The sequence below is a fragment of the Taudactylus pleione genome, unplaced genomic scaffold (assembly GCF_031769625.1).
Source record: "Taudactylus pleione unplaced genomic scaffold, aTauple2 ptg000154l, whole genome shotgun sequence".
Classification (NCBI taxonomy): domain Eukaryota; kingdom Metazoa; phylum Chordata; class Amphibia; order Anura; family Myobatrachidae; genus Taudactylus; species Taudactylus pleione.
Window position 1 is genome coordinate 3,613,833 of NW_028284556.1, and position 24,400 is coordinate 3,638,232.

The 24,400-nt window shown below is 46.6% G+C and overlaps 1 protein-coding gene across 3 annotated transcripts in view; it reads left to right on the plus strand.

Annotated features, from left to right (window-relative positions):
- The window catches only part of AHCTF1 (AT-hook containing transcription factor 1), a 222,981-nt gene that overhangs the window by 168,824 nt on the left and 29,757 nt on the right, over positions 1-24,400 (plus strand). For all 3 annotated transcript variants that reach the window (XM_088474344.1, XM_088474346.1, XM_088474345.1), the window contains 2 exons: positions 5,585-5,754; positions 19,937-21,710. In XM_088474344.1, the coding sequence (XP_088330470.1) occupies positions 5,585-5,754; positions 19,937-21,710 (1,944 nt within the window). The remainder of the gene's footprint in view (positions 1-5,584; positions 5,755-19,936; positions 21,711-24,400) is intronic.

Below are 24,400 nucleotides of genomic sequence, written 5' to 3' on the forward strand. Positions count from 1 at the left end.
ACCTTAATCCGGTCGTGTTGGTATCTTCCAGCATACGGCTCCTTTTCGGGGGTATGCGTCAGATTTACGGGCTTCTAATGTTTGAGTATTACTCTCAGCCCCTCTTGGCTTTCTGTGGCAGATTATCTTTAGGACATTGTGTTAGCTGTGCTCCTGTGTACTTTTCCGTAGTTTGTCACTAGGCTGTTCTGGTAGGACTGATGTTTAGCATGGTCTTCTGTTAGTGTGTGTCCCTTGTCACCTCCCAGTTTCAGCTTCGAGTTCTGTCTGGGCATCTCAACACTCTTCCACTCTTGGTTTTTTTTTATTATTATTTCCTTTTTTGCGGTAAGAGTTGACTCCGGGTATCGGTTGGATTATGTTTCTGCCTGATCTGTCTTGTTTCAGAAGTGTCTGGGCTTGTTTCGGATATTCAAACAATTCTGAATTGGGTGTACACCTGTACATCATCCTTCTATTCTACTGATCCTGTCTTGGTACATCAATTTTCCCTTGGAGTCATTTCCCCGTACTCCTCGGTGGCGTTTCTGTTGGTCATTTTTTCCACTCTGTGTGTCTCGAAGCTGGCAACTCCGTCTGCTAATTCTCATTTCCTATATTTTTTCACTTTTGATTGAACATTACTCTGAACTACTGTCTTTCTGACCAACAAAGTTTTCCTTGAACTGGGAGATTGTATTCACGGCTATCAATCATTCTGATCCTTTGTCTGATTCATTTCTTGGATGTTGTTCGGGCATTGCGAGTTATGTGGTTCAGGCCACGTTTGTTCACTGTGAGTACAATAAATTATCTTCTTCAGGCTCCAGGGGTCTGTCTCGGGAGAGGAGGACCATCCTTCGACAGTAGATGTCCCGTCCTTGGTGAGGGTGGTCAAATTAATCCTAAATATAGAGGATGACGAGCCAGCTCCTAGACCTAAGGCTCAAGTGTTTAAATGCCAGAAGGTGGTTAAGGCTGGGTTTTTTAAATCTGAGCTGCTCACTGAACTCATGGGGGAAGCATGGAGTACTCCTGATAAACTGTTCCATGTTACAAAAAGATTAGCATCTTCGTACATTCGCCAGGTTGGAAAGAGTACAAAGTGGGAAGTCCCTCCTACTGTGTATGCTTATGTGGCACATTTAGTCAGGAGCTCTACATTGCCTATGCCGTCCGCATACTCCCTTAGGGATCCCACAGATTACTTGAAACCTGTCTTAAATCAGTATTTTCATTATCTGGAGCTGTTGGCCGGGTGGCTATGGCCGCAGCCTGGGTATCCGAGGCCATTGAATAAAGCCGATTTGGTTAAGGTCCTTGAAAGCAGATGTGGGATCCCAGGAAGGTTCTGAAATCCCTGCCTTTCTTTGGAAACCTGCTATTTGGCACAGAATTGGATAAGATAGTGGTTACTCTGTCAGCCTCAAAATCTGCCGGTCTGCCATCAACAGCTACCTCTAAGCCTAGGCAGTTCTCTCTTTGGTCCTTTTGCCCTCAGGGAAGAGCAAAAGGGCAGCTTTTCTCCAGACAGTCTATTTCCCGCAGGACCACCAAGCTGCAAACTAAGAGGTCTTGGGTGGTCAGACATCCAGCTTCCAAGCCAGACTACAAACCCTCCTCCTTATTGGGTAGTGAGGGGGCTTCCTCCAAGGCCTTGGTCCTCCTGGAGGCCATTCACACCCTGCAGCATTCAGGGATGATTATTCCGGTTCCTTTTGGCTTAGCAAGGAAGGGATTATTATTCTAATCTCAAACCAAAAAGATTGGCCAACCCTAAAACTCTGCGCACTCCTTATAAAGTAGCACACACCATACAGCAAAGAAACCAATACAATACTATGAATATAGTCTTACTGCCCAAAGGGAATGTTCAATGTGATGGATGCAGTTCTAGTTCTTCTTGTATGGGATCTCGCCGAAAATGGAAAAAGAACAAACAAGAAGAAAATAATATAGTGTAGTAATTCGTAAAAAGTCTCTCAAATAACACAAATAAGTGGTGATTTCTTCCTCTAAATATGAACAGAAAGGATGATCGTACCGCACTCACGTTCAAAAACTATGACTTCCACATATAAAGGTATCTTTAAATCAGATGGCCTCGTCACCACTGTGCAGCATACCAATAGTGAAGTTCACCCATGCAAATGGTGTAGTATAAAGAAGGCGGGCGTACCCCAACTCACACTGATCATAAATTCATAGGCCAATAAAGGTATCTTTGAGCTTCGACACTTCTATTCGTTGTGGTTGATGACTTATCCTCTTACTCCCAACATATGAATATGGAATGGGATAAAGTGGAAACCAACCATCAAACGTCAGTTTAAAAAGTTTAATGGTTCACCATACAATACAAGTAAAAAAACGGGTAACCAAGTGGAAATAAAACAGATGGAAAATAGAAACAATGACCTGAGTGGATTAAAGGTCCGGACTTTTTCACCACAGGTCACTGCTGCAGAAATCCACAGGGTCCCCTTGTATCCTGCTACCACCAAAGCGTTTCAACAATAAGTCTTTCTCAAGGTGTGTCTTATTTTCATATTATTCTAATCTGTTTTTAATTCAGAAACCAAATGGATTCTAAATTTGAAAACCCTCAACAGATTTATCCATGTGCCCAAGTTCAGTATGGTGACTCTTTAGCCAATTTTTCTGGCAATGGAACCTGGGGATATTATGGCTTCCCTGGGCATTCAGGATGCGTATTTGCATGTGCCTATTACGCCATCCCACCAATGATTTCTACGGTTTGCTGTTCTGCAGCAACATGACTAATTTCAGGCACTGCCCTTTGGTCTGTCAACAGCCCCTTGGGTCTTTAGAAAAATAATGGCAATTATGACGGCCCACGTCAGGGAGCCAGAATACTGCCATACTTGGACGACCTCCCGATATTGGCACAGTCTCCCGCTGTTTTACAACACCATATCCAACTGACCATTGGCTGCCTAAAGACGCATGGCTGGATCATCAATTGGAAGAAGTCTTCCCTTTCTCCAATAAAGCGGATGGTACACTGGATTCTCAGACACAAAGGGTATTTCTGCCAGGGGACAAGATTTCGGCGCTACTATTGCGTGTGCGCAGATTGCTCCGCAATCGAAGGGTATCCATTCACTCAGCGATGCAGGTCCTGGGGTCAATTGTATCCACCTTCGACATGGTGGAATGTGCACAGTTCCACTCGAGGCCTCTGCAACAATTTCTCTCCCGGCGGAATGGGCAGTATCATCTAATACAGTCCCAGACAATCCTCCTCCCTCCAGATCGCCCCTTCTGGATCCTAAAATTGGGTGCTCCTCACAACAGATGCCAGCATTCGCAGATGGGGTGCGGTGACAGGTTATCATACCTTTTAGGAAAGATGGACAACTCAGGAAAGTCACCTGCCCATAAACATCCTGGAGCTTCGTGCTGCGTACAAAGTGCTCATTCTGACACAGTACCTCCTCAAAGGCAGGCTGGTCCAGATCCAGTCCGACAATGCGACCACAGTAGCCTACCTCAATTATCAGGGAGGCACTCAAATTCAGGCAGCCATGAGGGAAGTGGCAAACATTCTGGTCTGGGCAGAGCGTCCTCTTCCAGCAATCTCTGCAATATTCATCCCGGGAGTCCTCAACTGGGAAGCGGACTTCCTAAGTCATCAGCGCATACACACCGGAGAATGGGCTCTCCACCCGGTTGTCTTTCAGCTCCTGGTGGATAAATGGGGACTACCAGACTTAGACCTCATGGCCTCACGTCACAATCACAAGGTCACCCAGGTACGGGTCCAAGACCAGAGATCGCTCAGCCACCTTAGTGGATGCTCTGGCAGTGAGGTGGGACTTCAGACTGGCATATCTTTCCACCGATCTCCCTTCTCCCAAGGGTCCTCAGAAAATTCAAGCAAGAAGGCGGCGCAGTAATGCTGATGGCTCCTGCTTGGCCCAGGCGCCATTGGTTCACCGACCTATGGAGTTTCTCCATAGACACTCTGTTTCCTCTTCCTCTATGGCAGTCCTTTCTTCAATGGTGTTCCCACAGAGAGTATGACTCTAAGGTATTTAGGGTTTCCCGGGTACTTGCTTTTCTCCAGGCTGGGTTAGACCTCTGTCTCCGCTTGGCCACCCTGAGAGTACAAGATTCTGCGTTGTTGGTTTCCTTCCAGAGAAGGATCGCTCCTCTGCTGGATGTTAGAAATCTTTTTCAGGGTGTTCTACACGTTCAGCTGCCTTTTGTGTCTCCGGTAGTACCGTGGGATTTGTCTTTGGTTCTCAGGGCGCTACAGGGTCCCCCATTTGAACCCCTGGACTCAGTAAACCTCAAGTGGTTGACAGTGAAGACCCCTTTTTCTCATCGCTATTTCCTCTGCTCGCAGAGTCTCTGATTTGGCAGCTCCCCATTTTTGATTTTTCACCAGGATAGAGCTGTCCTCCATACATGGGTGGGTTACCTTCCTAAGGTAGTATTCCGTTTTCATGTGAATGAAGAGATTGTGGTTCCAGTCTTCAGACCTTTCTGCAGGTGAAGCCTTCCTGGATGTGGTTCGTGCTATGTTTATATGTGGATCATACCAACTCCTTGAGAAAATCTGACTTATTGTGTTGTATGGCTTTCACAAACTAGGCTGGCCAGCTAACAAGCAGACTCTGGCTCGATGGCTGCGCATGACTATCTCGCAGGCTGATCTCCCTGTTACAAACACTGTGACAACACATTCTGGGACCATCATGGGCGTTTCAACGTGGTGCCTATGCTGAACAACTGTGCCAAGCGGCCACATGGTCTTCTGTCCACACCTTTCTCAGGTTTTACATTTTTGACACTCAGGATGCTTCCTTTTGGGCGGCGGATTCTGCTTTAGGACATCCCCATGGCATCCCTATGGAGCCTGAAGAAGAAAATAAGGATTATGGTAGACTTACCTTAGGTAACTTTTTTTTTTTTTTTTTCTTCGAGGTCCACAGAGCACTCACCCTGACGTACCTGACTTCAATGGGTAAACTTTTCTAATGTTCACTCTTTGAGAGAGTGTTTCTGGTGTACATTGTCCTTCCTTCTCCTATTTCCTTCTTCTGCCTTGGGCTTGTTTACAAAACTGCCTGCCTATGGCCAGGGGTGGGGGAGGACCGAGGCATCCTGGGAACTAAAGCTTGACTGTTTGGTGCCTAGATCACTCCAACAACATACTCCATGGTATCCCTGTGGACCCTATGGAGCTCGAAGAAACCATTTTAAATTTTTTTATTTTATTTTTTAATGTGGTTAAGGGGTATAAACACTAAAGTGGAGGAACTTGGGGATCAAAACATTTTGTATTTAGTTGTTCCTTGCTCCTGCACTAGCACAATTTGTACCTCAGGGTGCAGCAGTGTCCCGCAAATTTGTTTTTGAAAATTGTGTTTTTTGTTTTTTTTATAGTGAGTGCAGTAGTTCTATATAGGGAATAGTGTTCAGTTAAATAGCATAACGTTATTCAAGTGAACACCTTAATGTTTGCACAATATAATTTTCTCGAAGATTCAACTGCTGTTTATATATTGACATTTTTACAGATGTATGTAGAATTTTTCTGAGTGAGCGAATTCATGTTATCCATCTCTTATTGTAGCAGTCATCAGTATTCATGATAGTGAAGAAATTGAAAGTGTCCACTCTGAACATCTTAAAGAAATGGAAGGAACTGAAGCTGTTGAATTTCAGTTTGTGGAAGAGAATGTTTTATTGGTTGAAGAACATCCTGCTGCTACTTCCACATTGCCTCACTATGTGGAGGTTCAGGTAATTGTAATGAGAGTTGACTTTTTATTTTTTTTGTGTTTAATACAAAATGTATCTTTTTCAGAGCTTTGAGTACTGCCTAAAGCTGGGTACACACCTAACAGATATATCTGCAGATCGAGTGATCTGCAGATATACATGCAGATGATGGTTGTTCATACACACTAAACAACCATCATCTGGCCGCGAGTCCACAACCCCGGACATGTCGTGTCGTCATATGACCGCCCGTTCACACAGCATGCTCAAAAATATCTGCAGAGCACTACCGATGCGATATGTCTGAACGACGTCGCTCAGACATATCATCTGTATACACTGGCCGACTGGTTGAATTGAGCCCCGGCTCTTCCTCCCCTATGTCCCACCCCCAGCCAGGCCAGTTTTAGTTTGGTGCCTTGCAGGAGTAGGCACTGTTAAACTGCTTTTAAGCAGTCTATACTTTTTATGTAATTTAACTGTTTCTTCTTTGGGTTCCATAGGGTCCACAAAAATGTGGTTGGAGTGATCCAGGCACCAAACAGTTACAAGCTTTAGCTCCCAGTATGCACTGGGTCCTCCTCCATATATACCCCGCCCCTGGCTACAGGCATTTCGTTTTGTTTGGTGCGCAGGAGTGCACCGTACAGAACAGGGGACTGCCTCGGCAGTCCCAAGCAAGTTGTTTGTTTGTTTTATTATCATGAATAAGCAGCACAAGGCGTCCGGATGGATGCCTGTGCTGCAGCTCAGTCTACCCCTGCCGACGCCGCAACACCAGTGCGAGAGCTGGTGATTTCGACGGGGGTTAGCGGGGTGCCGCTGATCCCCCGGGGCTGCAACCGGAAGCATTGGGGATGCAGGTAAGGTGGTTCCACGCGGCCGCTTATGACTGGGATCCTTGTGGCAGTCCGTGCCTCCGGCGGTGGAGACCTGCCGGGGGATGCTGCAGTAAGGAGCCAGGTGTACTGCCTCCCCAACTAGACCACCAGGATATGAGGGATCCTGACAGCCGGGGGTGATAACAGCAGCAGCCATGATGTGTCAGTGTGCCTATTGGATCCATACAGGAGAGGGGATGTACGGTCTCCCCAGCAGCCCCTCCCATGACCCAGTCGCTGGTCCAGATGCGAGGTTTCCCACGTCTGGGTTGCCTCGCCCAGCCTCCCTGTATATGAGATGGCCAGAGACCAGTCTTGGGTGCTCTCGGTGGCTGCAATCTCAGGAAGTTTGGTCAGTCTTCCTGTATACCTCTCCTTAGGTGGTCAGGTTATACAGAGCTCCATATCCTACTTAGCCTTGTGTGCTTTTCTTAGCTGGGTTCTCCTCCATATATACCCCACCCCTGGCTACAGACAGTTAGTTTTTTGTTTGGTGCGCATGAGGCACCTTACTGAACAGTGGGACTGCTGCAAGCAGACCCAAACACTTTATTTTATGAGTAAGCAGCACAAGGCGTCCTGATGCCCTAGCTGCTGCTCAGTTTTCCCCCGCCAGCGCCGCAACACCAGTGAGGGAACTGGTGATTTCGGTGGTGTCAGAAGCTGAGCCCAGGGCTGCAGCCGGGAACATTGGGGACACAGTTAAGGTGGTTCCCCGCAGCCGCTGCGGTGGGGAACCACGTGGCAGTCCGTGTCTCCGGCGGTGGAGACCCGCCGGAGGACACTGTTGTGAGGAGCCAGGTAAACTGCCTCCCACACTGGACCACCGGGACATGAGGGATCCTGACAGCTGGGGGTAAAGTAAATGACGGCGGCCATGTCAGTGTGTCGGGTGGATCTATACAGCAGAGTGGAGGTACGCTCTCCCCGGCCGCCCCTCCCTCGACCCAGATGCTGGTCCAGATTCGATGTTTCCCGCATCTAGGTTGCTCCGCCCAGCCTCCCTGTATGAGTCGGCCAGAGACCACTCTCAGGTGCTCTCGGTGGCTGTGTTCTCAGGGGGTTGGGTCGGTCTGCCTGTATGCCTCTCCCTAGGTAATCAGGTTATACAGAGCTCGATATCCTACTTGGCCTAAGACTGTAGTTGACTAAAAGAGCTTACTGTGTATGTGTGTGTATATATATCTCATATTGGTGGCAGTTGGAGTCTTCGTTAAGTTAAAATAGCGCCTTTTAATGTCCTACGTTTCGGGGGTCAGCCCGTCGTCAGGGATATTTGGCTAAATAAACATACAAGCACATTTTATACACAAACAAATTACCTGATTGGAAACAGCCGACTGGGAACTTCATTGGACGCTGCCAGAGAAGCACGTTACAGCTCCATGTCAAAGCAGCGATGACCTAATCCAGGTGCACTCCCGTCAGCTGACCAATAAAGCAGTACAATGGTAACCATAGCTACCCAGTGTACGGAGTTGGCTATCAAATACAAAATACATAAAAAATAAAAACATGCTGTTATACAGGATAGATATATACCAAAACCTTTTCACATCATGTATTATAGTCATATATAGGAACTTATTGATATCTTTAGATAACACTGTAACCCAAGATTTTCATTCAGGCCCTTGGAAGCTATTGTGTATCTGAGCACCTCTCGGAAGTTATGGAGGAAGCATGGAGTTCTCCGGATAGGCGTTTTCATATTACAAACGTTGCGGCCTCATTCCCCCTTCCACCAGACAAGTGTGCCAAATGGGAAGTTCCGCCTTCAGTAGACACGCATGTGGCACATCTGGTGAAGAGCGCCACATTCCCCATACCTGCTGCATCCTCTCTTAGGGGTTCCACAGATAGGAGACTTGAAGCCTGTCTCAAGGCGGTCTTTTCTCTATCGGGAGCTGTTACTTGCCTGGCCATGACTACGGCCTGGGTGTCTAAAGCCATTGAGGAATGGATGAAGGCACTGGAAGACATTCTTCCAGTGGCTTCCAGAGAGCAGCTAACAATTATCTCCTATGTTAAGGAGGCAGCTTCCTATCTTGGAGAAGCAGCATTGGATGCGGGTATACTATCCTTTAAGGCAGGGGTTCCCAACCAAGGTCCGCAAGGCACACGAACAGTCCAGGTTTTAGGGAGCCATACTTGAGCACAAGTGACTTAATTTAGTACCTCAGTTATTTTGATTTAACCATCTGTGCTCAACCATAGATATCACTAAAACCAGGACTGTTAGTGTGCCTTGAGGACCGAGGTAGGGAATCACTGCTCTAAGGCATCAGCTGTCTCAGTCGTGGCTCGCAGAGCACTTTGGTTAAGGAACTGGAAAGCAGATTCAGGATCCAAAAAGCCCTGGAAACCCTTCCGTTTACGGGAGGCATTCTGTTTGCCACTGAACTGGATAAGATTGTTGCTACGGTGGCAGCCTCTAAAATGGCAAGTCTACCCTCAGCATCGACTCCTAGACCTAGGCAGTCGTCCTTTCAAGCCTTTTGGCCACAAGGAAAAGCAAAAGGTCAGTCTTCCTCAGTGTTCCGCAGGAAACCGCAATCTAAGAAACGCCGGCCAAACAGACGTCTGGCTTCCAAGTCCGAGGATAAAAGCGCAGCCTGATGGAGCTGGCATCCCCCTGGGGGGATTCCAGGGTAGGAGGCCAATTTCTTCAGTTTTCGGACACCTGGCATCTCGCAACAACAGACGCCTGGGTTCGGGAGATGGTATCTAAAGGGTACGCCCTTACTTTATGGAGAAGTCCCCCGCAAAGGGTTTTTTGAACAACTCCTGAAGCGGGGTCTGCGAAAGCCTTGGCCCTCCAGCAGGCCACTCATTCTCTGCTGGTTTCGACAGCAATGCAACCAGGGAATGTTATGGTGTCTTTGGACATTTAGGATGGATATCTTCATGTGCCCTTCAGTTGCGGAGATGCAGATTTCTCTACAACCAGTCAGTATCTGTTCACTCAGCAATGCGGGTTCTGTGATCCATGGTGTCCACCTTCAACATGGTGGAATATGCTCAATTCCACTCCAGACCAGTACAACGGTTAATCATCTCGCATTGGAACGGGAGTACCACTCAATAAAGTCGCAGACGATCAGTCTCTCGCCTGTCGCTGTCATAGTGGTTAGACATTTCGGCTCAACAGGGGTCGCCCATTCTGGATTCCAGATTGGGTGCTCCTCACTACCGATGCCAGCCTCCGCAGATGGGGCACAGTGACTGGTCGACACACATTTCAGGGAAAATGGATGACCAAGGAAAGTCTCCTGTCCAAAAACGTCCTGGAACTACGTGCAGTATTCAGAGCACTAGTTCAGGAGGTAACTAAAGGGCAGGCCTGTATAGGTACAGTCCGACAATGCCACCGCAGTAACCTACCTCAATCATTAGGGAGGCACGCGGAATCAGGCTGCCATGGTGGAAGTGTCAAACATTCTGGTCTGGGCAGAATGTCCTCTTCCAGCGATCTCAGCAGTATTTTTATACCAGGAGTCCTCAATTGAGAAGCGGACTTCCTAAGTCGGCAGGAGATGCATGCCGGAGAGAGGTCTCCTCTTCCACAGATATTTCAGAGCCTAGTGGACAGATAGGGGTTTCCAGAGGTAGATCTCATGGCCCCAGGCCACAACCATAGGGTCCCCCGGTACAGGTCCAGAATCAGGGATCCTGCAGCCGATTTTGTAAACGCTCTAGCAGTGAAGTCGAACTTCAGACTGGCGTATGTTTCCTCCGTTTTCCCTTCTTCCAAGCTTCATCAGAAATTCAAGAAGAGGCAGTAATACTGACTTCCCCAGACTCCATTGGTGTCCAGAGTGTCTCCATAGACACTCCGTGGCCTCTTCCTCTAAGGCCGGACCTGTTAATACAGGGTCCCTGCCTGTATCCGGACTTTCCTTATCTGTCTTTGACGGCGTGGCTCTTGAAACTTTTTTAGTTTTGAGGGCCAAAGGTTTTTCAACTTCTGTAATTCAGACAATGCTTAAGGCACGGAACACTTCCTCTGCCCGCATTTATTACAGAGTTTGGCACTCGTATTTTCAGTGATATGAACATAGAAAATATGATCCTGAAATGTATAGGGTCTCTCGAGTGCGGCTTTCTTCTTCAGGCTGGATTAGACCGGGATCTTCATCTGGCCACCCTGAGGGTTCAGGCATCTGCACTTGCAGTTTAGTTTCAGCGAACGATCGCCCCGTTGCATGATGTTACGATGTTTTTCAGGGTGTTCTGAGGGTTCAGCCTCCCTTTGTTCCTCCGGTAGCTCTGTGGGATTTGACGTTGGTTCTCAGGGCTCTACAGGCTCACCCATTCGAACCCCTGAAATCAGTAGACCTTAAGTGGTTGACAGCAATGACAGTGTTTCATCTTGCTATCGCCTCTGCTCGTAGGGTCTCTGATTTGGCAGACCTTTCTTTCCGCTCTCCTCCCCTTCTCCCCCTTCCTCTGTCTGCCTACTCTTCACTCCTCACCCATTACTCCACTTTCTTCCTGTTCTACCCCCCTCTGTCCTACTACCCCACCACCAAACCCTCCTCCTACACTCCTCTCCCTGTCACTTCACCCCACTGCCATCCACATCTCCCTCCCTGCCCACCTCCTATAGGTTCCCTTTCTAGCTCAGGTGCCCGCACCATCACTAAACTCTATTCATATCTGTCCCCCAAATTAATCTTACCTCCACGTTACAGCAACCCGGATAATCTTATTCACATCTCCCCCACAAATGCTATCTCTCTATCCTGTGCCCTCTGGAATGCCAGGTCAGTCTGTAATAAACTGGTCCCCACCCATGTCCTTTTCATCTCCAACTCCCTGAATCTCCTAGCCATCACTGAAACTTGGATCTCACCCTCTGACCACTTCTCCTGCTGCTCTATCCTCTGGGGGCCTTGCCTTCTCCCACACCCCCCGGCCTGGGGTCGCCATGGTGGTGGTGTTGGGGTCCTTCTATCCACTAGTTATTCCTACCAGCTAATACCCTCTGAACCATCCCTTACATTCCCCACATTTGAGGTTCATGCTATACGCCTATTCCAACCGGTAAACCTCTGAGTAGCTGTCATTTACCGTCCCCCTGGCTCTCCCTCCCAAGTTCATTGACAACTTCGCTTCCTGGCTCCCTCACTTTCTCTCCTCAGATGTTCCCTCCATTATCCTAGGTGATTTTAATATTCCTATTGACATTCCCACAGAATCCTCTGCAGCTAAACTCCTTACCCTCACCTCTTCATTTGGTCTCGCCCAATGGACCTAATCACCCTCCCATGTGAGTGGGCACTCACTTGACCTGGTCTTTACTCACCGTTGTGATATTTCTGATTACTCCAATTGCCCATTCCCCCTGTCTGACCATCACCTTCTCTCTTTTAACCTATCCCTCTCTCCTTCCCCTCCTCTAACTCCTAAGGCTACCATTACTAAGAATAATATTGAGGCTATTGACACTGTTGCTTTTTCCTCCCTGATGGACTCTCTTCTCTCCCCTATCATTTCTCTCTCCTGTCCTGAACAAGCTACTTCCCTGTACAATTCCTCCCTTACTTCTGCTCTTGATTCTGTTGCTCCAACAATAACTACTCACCCTCGCAGATCCACACCACAACCCTGGCATTCCAAATGCACCAGATACCTGCAAAAGTGTTCAAGAATTGCAGAGCGTCAGTGGAGAAAGTCACACTCTCAGGCTGACTTCCTCCATTTCAAATGTATTCTCTCTTCCTACAGTGCTGCCCTGTCTCTCTCCAAACAAACATATTTCTAGAACCTCATCTCCTCCCAGTCCTCAAACCCCCGGCGTCTTTGCCACTTTCAACTCCCTACTCTGCCCTTCCCCTCCTCGCCTTCCTTCCTCGCTCTCTGCCCTCGACTTTGCCACCTACTTTACATCTAAAATTGACTCCATACGTGAGGACATCATATCCCATCAGACCCTCAGCACTCCTTGCCCTTACCACCCCTCCCCTTCTGTCTCACCAACTCTGACATCCTTCTCCCCTGCTTCTGGAGAGGAAGTCATGGCCCTCATCCGGTCCTCCCCTCCTTCCACTTCCCCTCTTGACCCTATTCCTTCGAATCTCCTCTCCCACCTGTCTCCTTCTGCCTGTTCCCATCTGGCTCACCTCCTTAATCTCTCCCTATCATCTGGCACTGTCCCTTCTGCATCCCCCATTCTTAAAAAACCTACCCTTGATCCTAACATACTTTCCAACTATCGACCCATCTCTCTTCTCCCTTTTGCTTCCAAACTCCTTGAGCGTATTGCCTACAACCGCCTTACCACCTTTCTTTCCTCCCACTCCCTCCTTGACTCATTTCAATCTGGCTTCCGATCTCTCCACTCCACTGAAACTGCCCTCACGAAAGTCAGCAACGACCTCCTTGCTGCCAATCCAAGAGCCACTAATCTCTGCTCGTTCTCCTTGACCTCTCTGCTGCATTTGACAGTGTAGACCACCCTCTCCTCCTGCAAATCCTTTACTCTCTCGGTTTACGTGGCACTGCCGTCTCCTGGCTTTCCTCCTACCTCTCTGATCGTTCCTTCGCTGTGTCCTCTCATAACTCCTCTTCCCCTCCACTTCCACTAACAGTAGGAGTTCCCCAAGGTTCTGTTCTTGGACCTCTCCTTTTCTCCCTATATACATCCTCTTTAGGTGAATTCATTAACTCCTTTGACCTCCAATATCATCTCTATGCAGATGATACTCAAATTTACCTTTCCACCCCTGAGCTCTCCCCCTCGCTCCTTACGCTCATCTCCAACTGTCTCTCTGCTGTCATCTTCATGGATGTCCCAGCGCTTTCTTAAACTTAACATGTCTAAGACTGAGCTGATCATCTTCCCACGCTCTTCCACTACATCACTTCCCACAATTTCATTATCTATTGATGGCTTAACTATCTCCTCTAGCCCCAAAGTGCGCTGTCTTGGAGTTTTCCTAGACTCCTCCATCTCCTTTAAACCGCACATTCAGCACCTCTCGCAGTCCTGCCGTTTTCACCTAAAAAATATCTCCAGGATTAGACCCTTCCTCACCCAGGATGCCACTAAAACCCTCATCCACTCACTGGTCACATCCAGATTGGACTACTGTAACCTAGCTGGCCTCCCAGTCTCTCACCTCTCTCCACTACAATCTGTTCTCAATGCTGCTGCTCGGCTCATCTTCCTCTCCAGACGTTCTACATCTGCTTCCCCTCTCCTTCAAGCCCTACACTGGCTCTCCTTCCCCTTCAGATGCCAATTCAAGGTTCTTACATTCGCCTACAAAGCCCTCACCAAATCCTCTCCCGCATACATTTCTGACCTTCTATCCCTTCACACTCCCGCCTGTCCACTTCGCTCAACTAATGCATGCCGCCTCTCTTGCCAACTGATTACTTACTCCCGCATCCGAGATTTTGCCCGTGCTGCTCCCTACCTTTGGAATGCTCTCCCTCTCCCTATCAGACTCTTCACCTCTCTACAAATCTTCAAATGGGCTCTCAAGACCCACTACTTCATCAAGGCCTTTCAGCACTCATCCTAACCCACCTCATGATCTTTCCTTCCTATCTACCCCTTCTGTGTCACGCCTGTCTGTCTGACCCTCCCCTTAGAATGTAAGCTCTCATGAGCAGGGACCTCTTCCCTCATGTGCTTCTCTTTACATTTTCTTCTACTCTCTACTCCCCATTAGGGCACCTAACATGGGACTGCCAACTCCCGGCAGCTTATTGTGAGTGCTTTAATCACTACTTCAGCAATGTATATAAGTCGTGTCCTTGTCCTGCACTGTAATGTACTGTAAGTTACTTGTTTCTTGTTCACCTATTAGTTCTATGTACTATGTAAGGCGCTGCGGAACACTTGTGGCGCCGTATAAATAAAGGATGATGATAATAATAATAAAAGAACTTTTGTGGACTATTTATAATACCCCCATGGTCTGTGAATATACGTTTGTTATATGTGTGTGTATATTTTATATTCTTCATGTTACTATATTTAAAAATCTTTTCCCATCATTGTTGCCCCTATGATATAGGGGTTATGGTTTGGGATATGTCACTTTTAGTGAAACATCTACATGAAAATCAAGCGCCTATTACATGGTTAAATTTATTTTCTGAAGCCTGACTATAAACCAACTGCCTGATGGGGCGGGCTATCTCCTGTGGGCTCTCAGGGTAGGAGGCCGACTTCTCCAATTATCCTACACCTGGCATCAGACAACAACGGATGCTTGGGTTCAAGAAGTGGTCTCCCAAGGATATGCCCTCAAGTTTCTGAGGCATCCCCCTCCAAAGTTTTTTTTTTTTTTTTTTTTTTTGTACAACTCCTCCATCAGACTAGGTCAAAGCCCTGGCCCTGGAAGAGGCTGTTTGTGCTCTTCTGGTTTCAGGGATAATAATCCCCGTTCCTCTGGCCTAACAGGGAAGGTGTTATTATTAAATGGGTCTCACCGCCCTAATCTGATTCTGAAATCTCTCAACAAGTTTATCCATGTGCCCAAATTCCGTATGGAAACACTACGGTCAATTATGCTAGCAATGGAGCCTGGGGATTTCATGGTTTCCTTGGACATACAGGATGCGTATCTCACCAAAGGTTTCTGAGGTTTGCTGCTCATCAGCAACATTACCAGTTTCATTCTCTGCCCTTTGGTTCACAGCCCCTCGGGTGTTTACCAAGATAATGGAAGTCATGTGGCTCATCTCAGGCGACAGTCAGGATACCGCCATACTAGACCTAGTCTCTAGAGATATTACATCATCTCCAGCTGACTATTGCCTTTCTACAAGACCATGGCTGGATAGTCAATTGGAAAAAGTCCAACTCAACAGATGGTACATCTGTGGGCGATACTGGATTCTCTGACACAAAGGATCTTTGTACCAGGAGACAAGATGTTGGCTCTACAAATGCAGGTGTGCAAAATGCTCAGAAATCGAAGAGTATCCGTTCACTCAGGAATACAGGTCCTGTGGTCCATGGTTTCCATCTTCGACATGGTGGCATAATGCCCAGTTCAATTCCAGGCCCCTGCAGCAATGGATTCTGTCTCGGTGGGACTGTCAGTATCATCTGATAAGATCTGGAACGATCCTCATTTCATCAGAGGTTCAGCTCTCCCATTAGTAGTGGCTACAGATAGCCCATTTAAACAAGGGTCGCCCATTATGGGTCCTAAATTGGGTTCTCCTCGCTACGGATGCAAGTCTTCAAGGTCGGGGAGCGGTGACAGGTCATCACACCTTTCAGGGAAGATGGACGGATCACGAAAGTCACCTGCCCATAAACATCTTGGAGTTTCATGTAGTGCACAAGGCGCGGTTTCTGGCACAGGACCTCCTTCAAGAAAGGCCGGTCCAGATTCTGTTTGACAATGCGACCACAGTGGCCTACATCAATCATCAGGGAGGCAAGTCCAACAGCCATGAGTGAAGTGGCGAACATTCTGGGTTGGACAGAATGCCATCTTCCAGCAATCTTGTCAATATTCATTCCAGGAGTCATCAATTGGGAAGCGGATTTCCTAAGTCATCAGGACATACACGCCGGAGAATGGGCTCTCCATCTGGATGTCTTTCAGCTCCTGGTGGACAAGTGGGGACTACCTGACATAGACCTCATGGCATCACGTCACAACCACAAGGTTTCCAGGTACGGGTCCAGGACAAGAGACCCCCCTCAGCCACCTTTGTGGATGCTTTGGCGGTGAGGTGGGATTTCAGGTTGTCATAACGGTTTACTCCAATCTCCCTCCTACCAAGGGTCCTCGGAAAATTCAAGCAAGAAGGTGGCAGGTTGATACTAATAGCCCCGGCTTGGCCCAGGCGACATTGGTTCACCGATCTGACCTGTCTATCCATAGACAATCCGCTTCCTCTACGGCCGGATTTGCTACGGCAGGGTCCCTGCCTACATCCGGAACTACCTCATCTGGCTTTGACGGCGTGGCTCTTGAGTCTTCCGTCTTAAAAGCCAAAGGTTTTTCTACTTCTGTGATTCAGGCTATGCTCAGGGCAATAAAACTTTGCCCGCATCTATTACAGAATTTGGCATTCCTTTTTTCAAACTCCCGAGTTCTTGCTTTTCTCCAAGCTGGACTAGAAATAGGTCTTCATCTGGCTGCCTTGAGAGATCAGGTTTCTGCATCGTCAGTTTGGTTCCAGCGCAGAATTGCTCCTCTGCCAGATGTTAGAACATTTTTGCAGGGTGTTCTCAGTTTCTCCCTTCGGCGGCACCGTGGGAGCTATCCTTGGTTCTCAGGGCACTGCAGACTCCAAACTTTGAACCCTTGGACTCTGGACCTCAAATGGTTAACCGCAAAGACACATTTTCTCCTTGCTATCTCCATAGCTCATAGAGTTTCTGATTGGACAGCGCTTTCATGTCACTCCCCATATTTGATTTTTCATCATAGAGCTGTACTTCGTACACGGGAGGGTTACCTTCCAAAGGTGGTATCCTGTTTTCATATAAATTAAGAAATTGTAGTCCCAGCCTTTCAGTCTTCAGACCTTTCTACAGCTGAAGCTTCCCTCGATGTGGTTCGAGCCCTTCGTATCTACGTGGCTCGTACCAACTCCATCAGGAAATCAGATGCGCTTTTTGTGTTAGCTGGCTAGCCTCGCATGTGAAAACCATATATCAAGCAGACTCCTGGCTCGCTCGCCTGCGTATGACTTTCTCAGGTTTATACACAAGCTGATCTCCCCTAACACACTGACAGCACATTCGACTGTCTGTATGGCGCCTCTGTGCAAATGTTATGCTTTTGATACTTTTGCCTCCCAGGATTGCTTCCTTTGGGCGGCGGATTCTCCTCTCTGCTCAGGAGCGTCCCCACCCTTAAGGGAACTGCTTTAGGACATCCCCAAGGTAGTTCCTGTGGACCATATGGACCCTGAAGAAGAAAATAAGAGTTATAGTAGACTTGCCTCTGCTAACTTTTTCTTTTGAAGTCCATAGGGTCCACAGGGCTCCCACCCTGATACACCTGGCCTCGTTTGGGATCTGTTCCTTCTCGTCAGTGATTCCCTCATCTTTGTGCGTGTTTCTTGTGTAATTTGTACTTCCTTCTCCACTTTCCTTCTCCTGCCATTTAGGCTTGTTAACAAACTGAATGCCTGTGGCTACGGGCGAGATATGTATGGAGGAGGACCAGTGCATTCTGGGAGCTAAAGCTTTGACTGTTTGGTGCCTGGATCTCTCCAACCACATACCCCAAAGTAGTTCCTGTGCACCCTATGGACCTCGAAGAAAGAGTTTACAAAGGTAAGTATACCATAGTCTTATATGGAGGCACAAAAATAAGAGTTAACAGACCATCTGTTTATGGATATTAAGTTGTTAAAATTTTTAGCGTTCGGGCTACATCAAGAAGTATAAGAGAATCCTATAGGTATCTATAGTGGAAACAAACCATTGGTCCCAGAATAGAAGTAGACGGGGCCCTGAGCACAGGAGATGACGGGTAAAGTGCTGTCTTGCAAATGGTTTGCATGTAGCTTTTGTGGTCTGTTTTTTAACAGACCAGACCTGTCCACCCTTTTTGTGTCCTAGATGAGAAACTGTTATAGATGTAGGTTCTTTCGACTTAAGGAAAGTCAATGGAATGGAACCACAGAGCTCTTAGATTCTGGGGCAGCCTCCCAAGCATTAAGCGAGAGAGGGTATGTATAGAAGTAGCAGAAATACTAGCAGTCAGATGCATGCTCAGTATGTGGTAGTAAGGTCAATTTTATAATTCTGTCTGCTGCCTGAATAGCTTTGGACAATTGTTCTGACAATGTTTGAATCACTTTATACACACAATTCGTAGGTAGTATGGGACATTGTCAATATCCCTACCAATAGGTTATTATATTGGGATCATGGTGGTAAAGCAATCTTGTCTTTTCTTTTAAACAGCAAAATGTCAGGAGATGTATTCCTCCATTACCTACATTTGATGTACAGCTGTAACAACTCAATTTCTTGTCTTTTTTAGTGTATTCCTCTTTATTATACAGAGATTCCTCTAAATCTAAACAAATTAGGACCTTCCTTCCAAATTTTGAACTAAGCACTTGCCTGGACTCACAAGATTCTATGTACTTTTCAAAAGAGCGGTCTAAAGACTTGATCCGGAGATTGTTAATTTATGACTTCCTGTGGGTTCGAAAAACTGAATTAGGGGGTAGAAATGGGTAAAAAAATTGAGCTGAATTGAGACACTGAATAGTTTTGCTCCTTTTCTTAAAGTTTATTTGTCCCAAGCAGTCTCCACCAGATCGCTACCACCTGGTTGCTCTCGAGACTCCATATCTCTCAGCACTGGCAGTGTGTGTCTGTCCCAGACTATTCACTGGGTAATTTGGAATATTTGAACCTTTGAAAAATGTCTCAGAAGCCACCTCTCTAGATAAAGACAGGCTCTGGTGCGGCTACTTTTGTCTTTCATGGAGAAAAAGAACAGTAATTTCCCTGCATAAACCCAATCACAGAAAAGCTGCCACAGGCACTGCCAAGCAGGGTAGAAATTAGTAAAATGCTGTGTAACATTCCTCAGACAGTGGATGAAATGCTGCAGCTTACTGTTAGCAGCGATTGGCCGTTCCTAACAGAAAAGCTTGCCAAGATGGTTGTAAACAAACCCTATTCACATAACCAAAGCTGATTGGCAGCAATGCTGTAGTAGGTAAATTAAAGAAAATGCTTATTGATTTCCTACTGACTTAAAAGTACAACTACCTTCTGCGGCAATTGTTCCGAAGTTTCTTGGCTAGGGATATTTTGGGGGCTGAAACTCTGACTTAAATTTTATTTTACTTATAGTGCCTGAGGTCCTGCACAAAACTCTCTTCCTCATTGTCCTAGTTTCCCCCATTGGATATTCTAGAAGTTGTGGTATTTATTTATAGTTTTCAGAGTAGTGTAATGTTGTGAGGGAAGGGTACAGGTTAGTAAAATGTGTTGGATGGCACAGGCAGATATGATATGTACTGTCTGGTTGGCCTGTATATACTTCAAATATGTTCTACTAACCAGCATAGTAAGTTTGTATAACCACACCCACCAATGAGCATAATGTCATGCTTAAAAGTTACGTGGCTCCCCATTTATAGCTTTACATAAATTCATTAAATTTTTCCTTTTTTGAAGGAAATAACTGGATATGTAAAAAACCAAACAAAAAATAACTTTTTACTCTAAGTAGTTTAGTACTAGTAAATTTTAGTTAATTTATGAATTACCTGCCAATTTTAGCCTTATCAATTTTATTTTCAGTATAAAAGTACAGATTTGCTTTTTAAAATGTAAGTTAATTATTTTTATTTTTTTTCTGTAGATTGTAAAAGAAAAGGAGGAGACTGTTGAAATTCCTGAAACAGGACCAAAGATGACCTATCATGAGGTGTATCCAGTGAGCTGCAATGCTGAAAATCTTGATCATGGCAACCAATGTGAACGTGGTGATGGACGAAATTCTGTAAAAAGTGAGAGAGCTGATGTTGAAGAAGAGCACTTTGTAGCTTCCGATAATTTTACTTTGGTACTTGAAGGTGATGCAGCAGATGATGAAGATGTAGTCCTAGAACCACTTGAACAAGATCATCCTCGTGATGAAGCAATGAAAGCACCTTCTATGGTGTCTTGCACTCTGGTTGATGAAAATATCAATCTAAAGAACCAGGTTAATAATGAATGTTCTGGAAATACCTTCACTGTTGGCCGTGAACAAGAGACAAATGTGGAAATAATGCCTTATGTGCCTGAGCCAATAAAGGTGGCCATAGCAGAAGACCTACTTGATGATTTCAAAGATACTAGAAGTAAAGATTTGACAGCAGAGGGTAATAGTGACTCTGTTTATGATAATGAGTATGCAAAGAAACGTCACCATTCTCATACCTCTTCTAGATCACCTGTAAAAAGAATAAAGCAAACTCACTCTGAAGAGCTATCCATTAACAGTGTGATGTCGCCAATAACACCACCTGAAAAATCAGATGAACAAAGAGTGAGTGAAATAAACCAACTACAGACTTCCCCAAGTGAATACAAATCTGCACTTATAAAACCTCCAACTCCGCGCCGAAGTATAAGGAAAACCACAAAGTTGCCTGAAAGTACTAATGATGATTTGGAAGTTCAACTCCCAACAACTCCTAGGAGAGGTGGTAGAAAAGCCAAAGAAAATCTAGCAGCATCAATATCCATTGTGCAAGAGGAACAGCTAACGGTTAGTACAATAAGGATATCTAGAAGGACAAAAAGTTCTGTATCTCTGAAACCGCTATCTACAGAAGAGGAAGGACCACAAGTAGAAGAAATCACAACAAAGCTGCCATCCTCTCCAGCTAGAACACGTAGAGCAAAAGCAACTGCATTAGATCAATTAAATGAAGATCATGTTGCTCTAAACGTTGCCATGCCTCTGACACCTACCAGAATAACAAGATCATCTAAAATAGTAACTCAGAGTGAAAATGAAGCTTCTGTTCAGAATGTTGAAGTTGAACAGCAGTTTATTACACCATCTAGAGGCCGAAGGGGAAAACATGCTGTAAATGAGTTGGTCAAGCATTTTGAGCTTAATGCCTCTCAAGCTACTAACAAGACTGACACCAGCCCACCTGTTTCTCCTAAGAGGCTAAGATGGTCAAGAATAAAATCAGAAAATCATACTGACGGAAAAAGTTCTGAGGGAATGGAAAATGTGAAGTCACAAGAGCAAATTATAGATACGCCTAGGAAAAGGGCAAAAAGATCTACCATCAGTAAATCTGATATTGGGGAAACCACAGATGTTCACGAAGAAAATGTTTTAATAAATCAAGCTCAAGAGTCTACACTCATTAAAAGCTTGACTAACCAGATAAAAACCACGGTCAGACAAACTAGAAAAAGTGTTCTTCCTTCACTAGCAGAGGTCATTGTGGAGGAAAGGTTGCAGTTACCAGAGAACCAAGACATAGTGCATACTGTTGGTATTCAGGAGCAGAAGAGAAGCACCCGTTTTACAAGGACTAGATCTAGTAGTGCAGCTTCATTTCTTGATGCTTCTGCTGTTTCATTTGAGTTCTCCTCACCTACGCCAAAACGAAGACAGAATGCAAAAGGTTTGTACTAACCAGCATCTACGATAGATAGATCTATCGATCATAGACAAATAACCTTATGGCTTCACATGTCCCATTAAGGCTTCTTAGACATTATCTGAAATTTCACAAAACATACTGAATTTCTACCACTAAAACTTTTAAAAAAGCAATGAAATTCTGATCATACATGCAGTCTATGCAACTGAGGTCTGAGCAATTATGTGGCACGCACAGCCCACTCAGTGTCCACAATCTTCCCATTCGGTCACCCCAAGAATCCCACTGGCTTCCAACATCCTTCACTCCATACATCCATTTTATTCAGAATACACATTCAGCTTACTAATTGCTAAAACTATCATACTGTCTATGCTTTCTTCCCTGATACGCCTCCATGCTGCTCTATCTTCTCCAATCACTACTGCGGTGTGGTCTCCCAACTGTGCTAGTCTGTATTCCGTCATTCGCACCAATCTGTCTCTTCCCATCCAGCGTCCAGCCACTCTCTTCCCCTCATCTGTGCCACTCTTTCTTCCTCCATCTGCACCACTGTGTCGTCGTCCCCAACCGTGCCCCTGTCTCTGCCCCACCATCTGCACCAATCGGCACCAATACGTCTTCCCCAATCCCTACTGTTTGTTCTCCCATTTGTTAGTCTGTATTCCCTCATTCGCACCAATCTGTCTTTACCCATCTGCGCTGCTGTCTTCCCGCGTCCATGCCACACTGTACCCCCCATCCACGTCACTCTGTCCCCCAAACCGTGCCACTGTTCTCTCTCAACCCATCTGCGCTGCTGTCTCCTCCCGATCTGCACCACTGTTTTCCACCCATCTGCATCACTTTGGCTCCCCCCCCCCCCCATCTGTACTGTTTAATCTTCTCTTCCCCCCCCCCCCCCCCCCTCCATGCTTTGTCTCCCCCATCCACACCACGGTCTCCTCCTCCCCCCATCCACACCACTCTTATCCCATCTACGCAGCTCTATCTTCTGCTCATACCTCAGTTGCATAGACTCTGTGAGGGTCTGATGGCATACCGTATCTGTATTGTGCAAGGAACACGTCCATTAAGGTGTCAGCCTCAATGATCGGAATTTAATTGCTTTTTTTAAGTTTGAGTTGCAGAAATTCAGTAGGCTTTGTGAAATTTCAGATCATGTCTAAGAAGCCTTAATGGGACATAACCGTAAGGGTTTATGTCTATGGAATTTCATTGCTTTTTTATAATTTATTAACCATCAGGGACGGGAGCAGCAAACTGGGCCACCTGCAGAGGAGAAGGGCAACAAAATGGTACACTAGTGCGGGTGGTGGAGGGGACAGCACACAGGAGGCATTTTGAGGGTGCAGAGGGAGAGACGGCTGCAGGGGTACGGGGCAGTGCACAGTGGCAGCAGAGGGGCAGTGCACAAGGGCAGCAGCGGGTGACTGGCTCACTGGCACTGATGGTCTCAGCCCTGAACTGCTATTTAAAGCCCCTACACATGGAATGATGTGCTCACATTGCGATATCCTGAACGATTTCCCTAGAACTCTCCACGGCACTCCGGCACTCGATATGGTGCTTAAATAACATTTTGACAGAACTATCGTGCAAGATCTAAAGATAGCTGACTGCATGCACGGATCAGTGAGACCCGTGATGCAGGCAAAAAAAAATAATAATTCAGAAAAAACACTTAAGACACAGATGCATGGACAGATGGATAAGTGAGATCCGTCCATGCGTCTGTGTTAAAAATGAAAACTGAACTTTAAAAAAAAAAAAATGGCGTACAACAAGCCTCGTGCTTTCCACAGCCGGTCCTGGTTGTCAAAATAGAGGGGACGAACAACATAGGGTTACCATATATTATTCATAACCAGCACCGGACCCATTCTAGCGAGGGAGTAATGCCACAGCCAGGGGAACCCTTTCACTAGGTACCCCAGCCAAAGCATTACCCCTGACCATTAGTCATCCCAGGTTGGGGATCTCTGGGGAGGTGGGTATCCCCCTATCCAGGGCACCCCAGGCCTGGGCTGATAGCCCAGGGCTATCCCTGGCACCCCTGGGCGGTAGGTGCCGGGTTAATTGCGTAAAGAATAGTGTACTGTCTTTTACAGGTGAACTACAGGTCCCAGCAAGCATTCCTTGCATGCTGGTACTTGGAGAACCACAAGTACCAGCATGCGGGGGAATTACGGGTCCGCTGGCACCCGCAGTCCGCCTGTAAAGAAAATATTAAAATAAACACAATACATTTTAATATTTTAATAAAAGTTTATACTGCATCTTTACTTGGGGGCGGGGCCTTTAAGCTTTTTCTTGGCCGCCACCTACCCAAGGCTTCTTGCATGTTCACCTGGGGGGCTACCGCCTCCCCAGGGCTTTCGGGGTTTTCACCTGGGGGGAGGCGGCCTTTAAGCTCTTTTACAGGGTTTCCAGCATCTTCTAACTTCAGAAGCTCTTACATGCATGCTCCTTCCCCACCGGCGAACTGCCAGTCGCTGCCTTGCGTTGGCTAGCCGAGGGGACAGGGTGATTACGTTATTCTGACGCTGTGATTGGCTCGCGGCAGCCATCTTGAAATTCAAAAATGGCACCACTGCCGTTTTTTTAAAATGGCACCACTGCCGAACTTTGCAGAATGGCTGGCAGGGACTGGATCCTCTCGGATCCAGGTCTGCTGCGAACGCCCGCTACCTCAGTCAGGTCCCATAGTC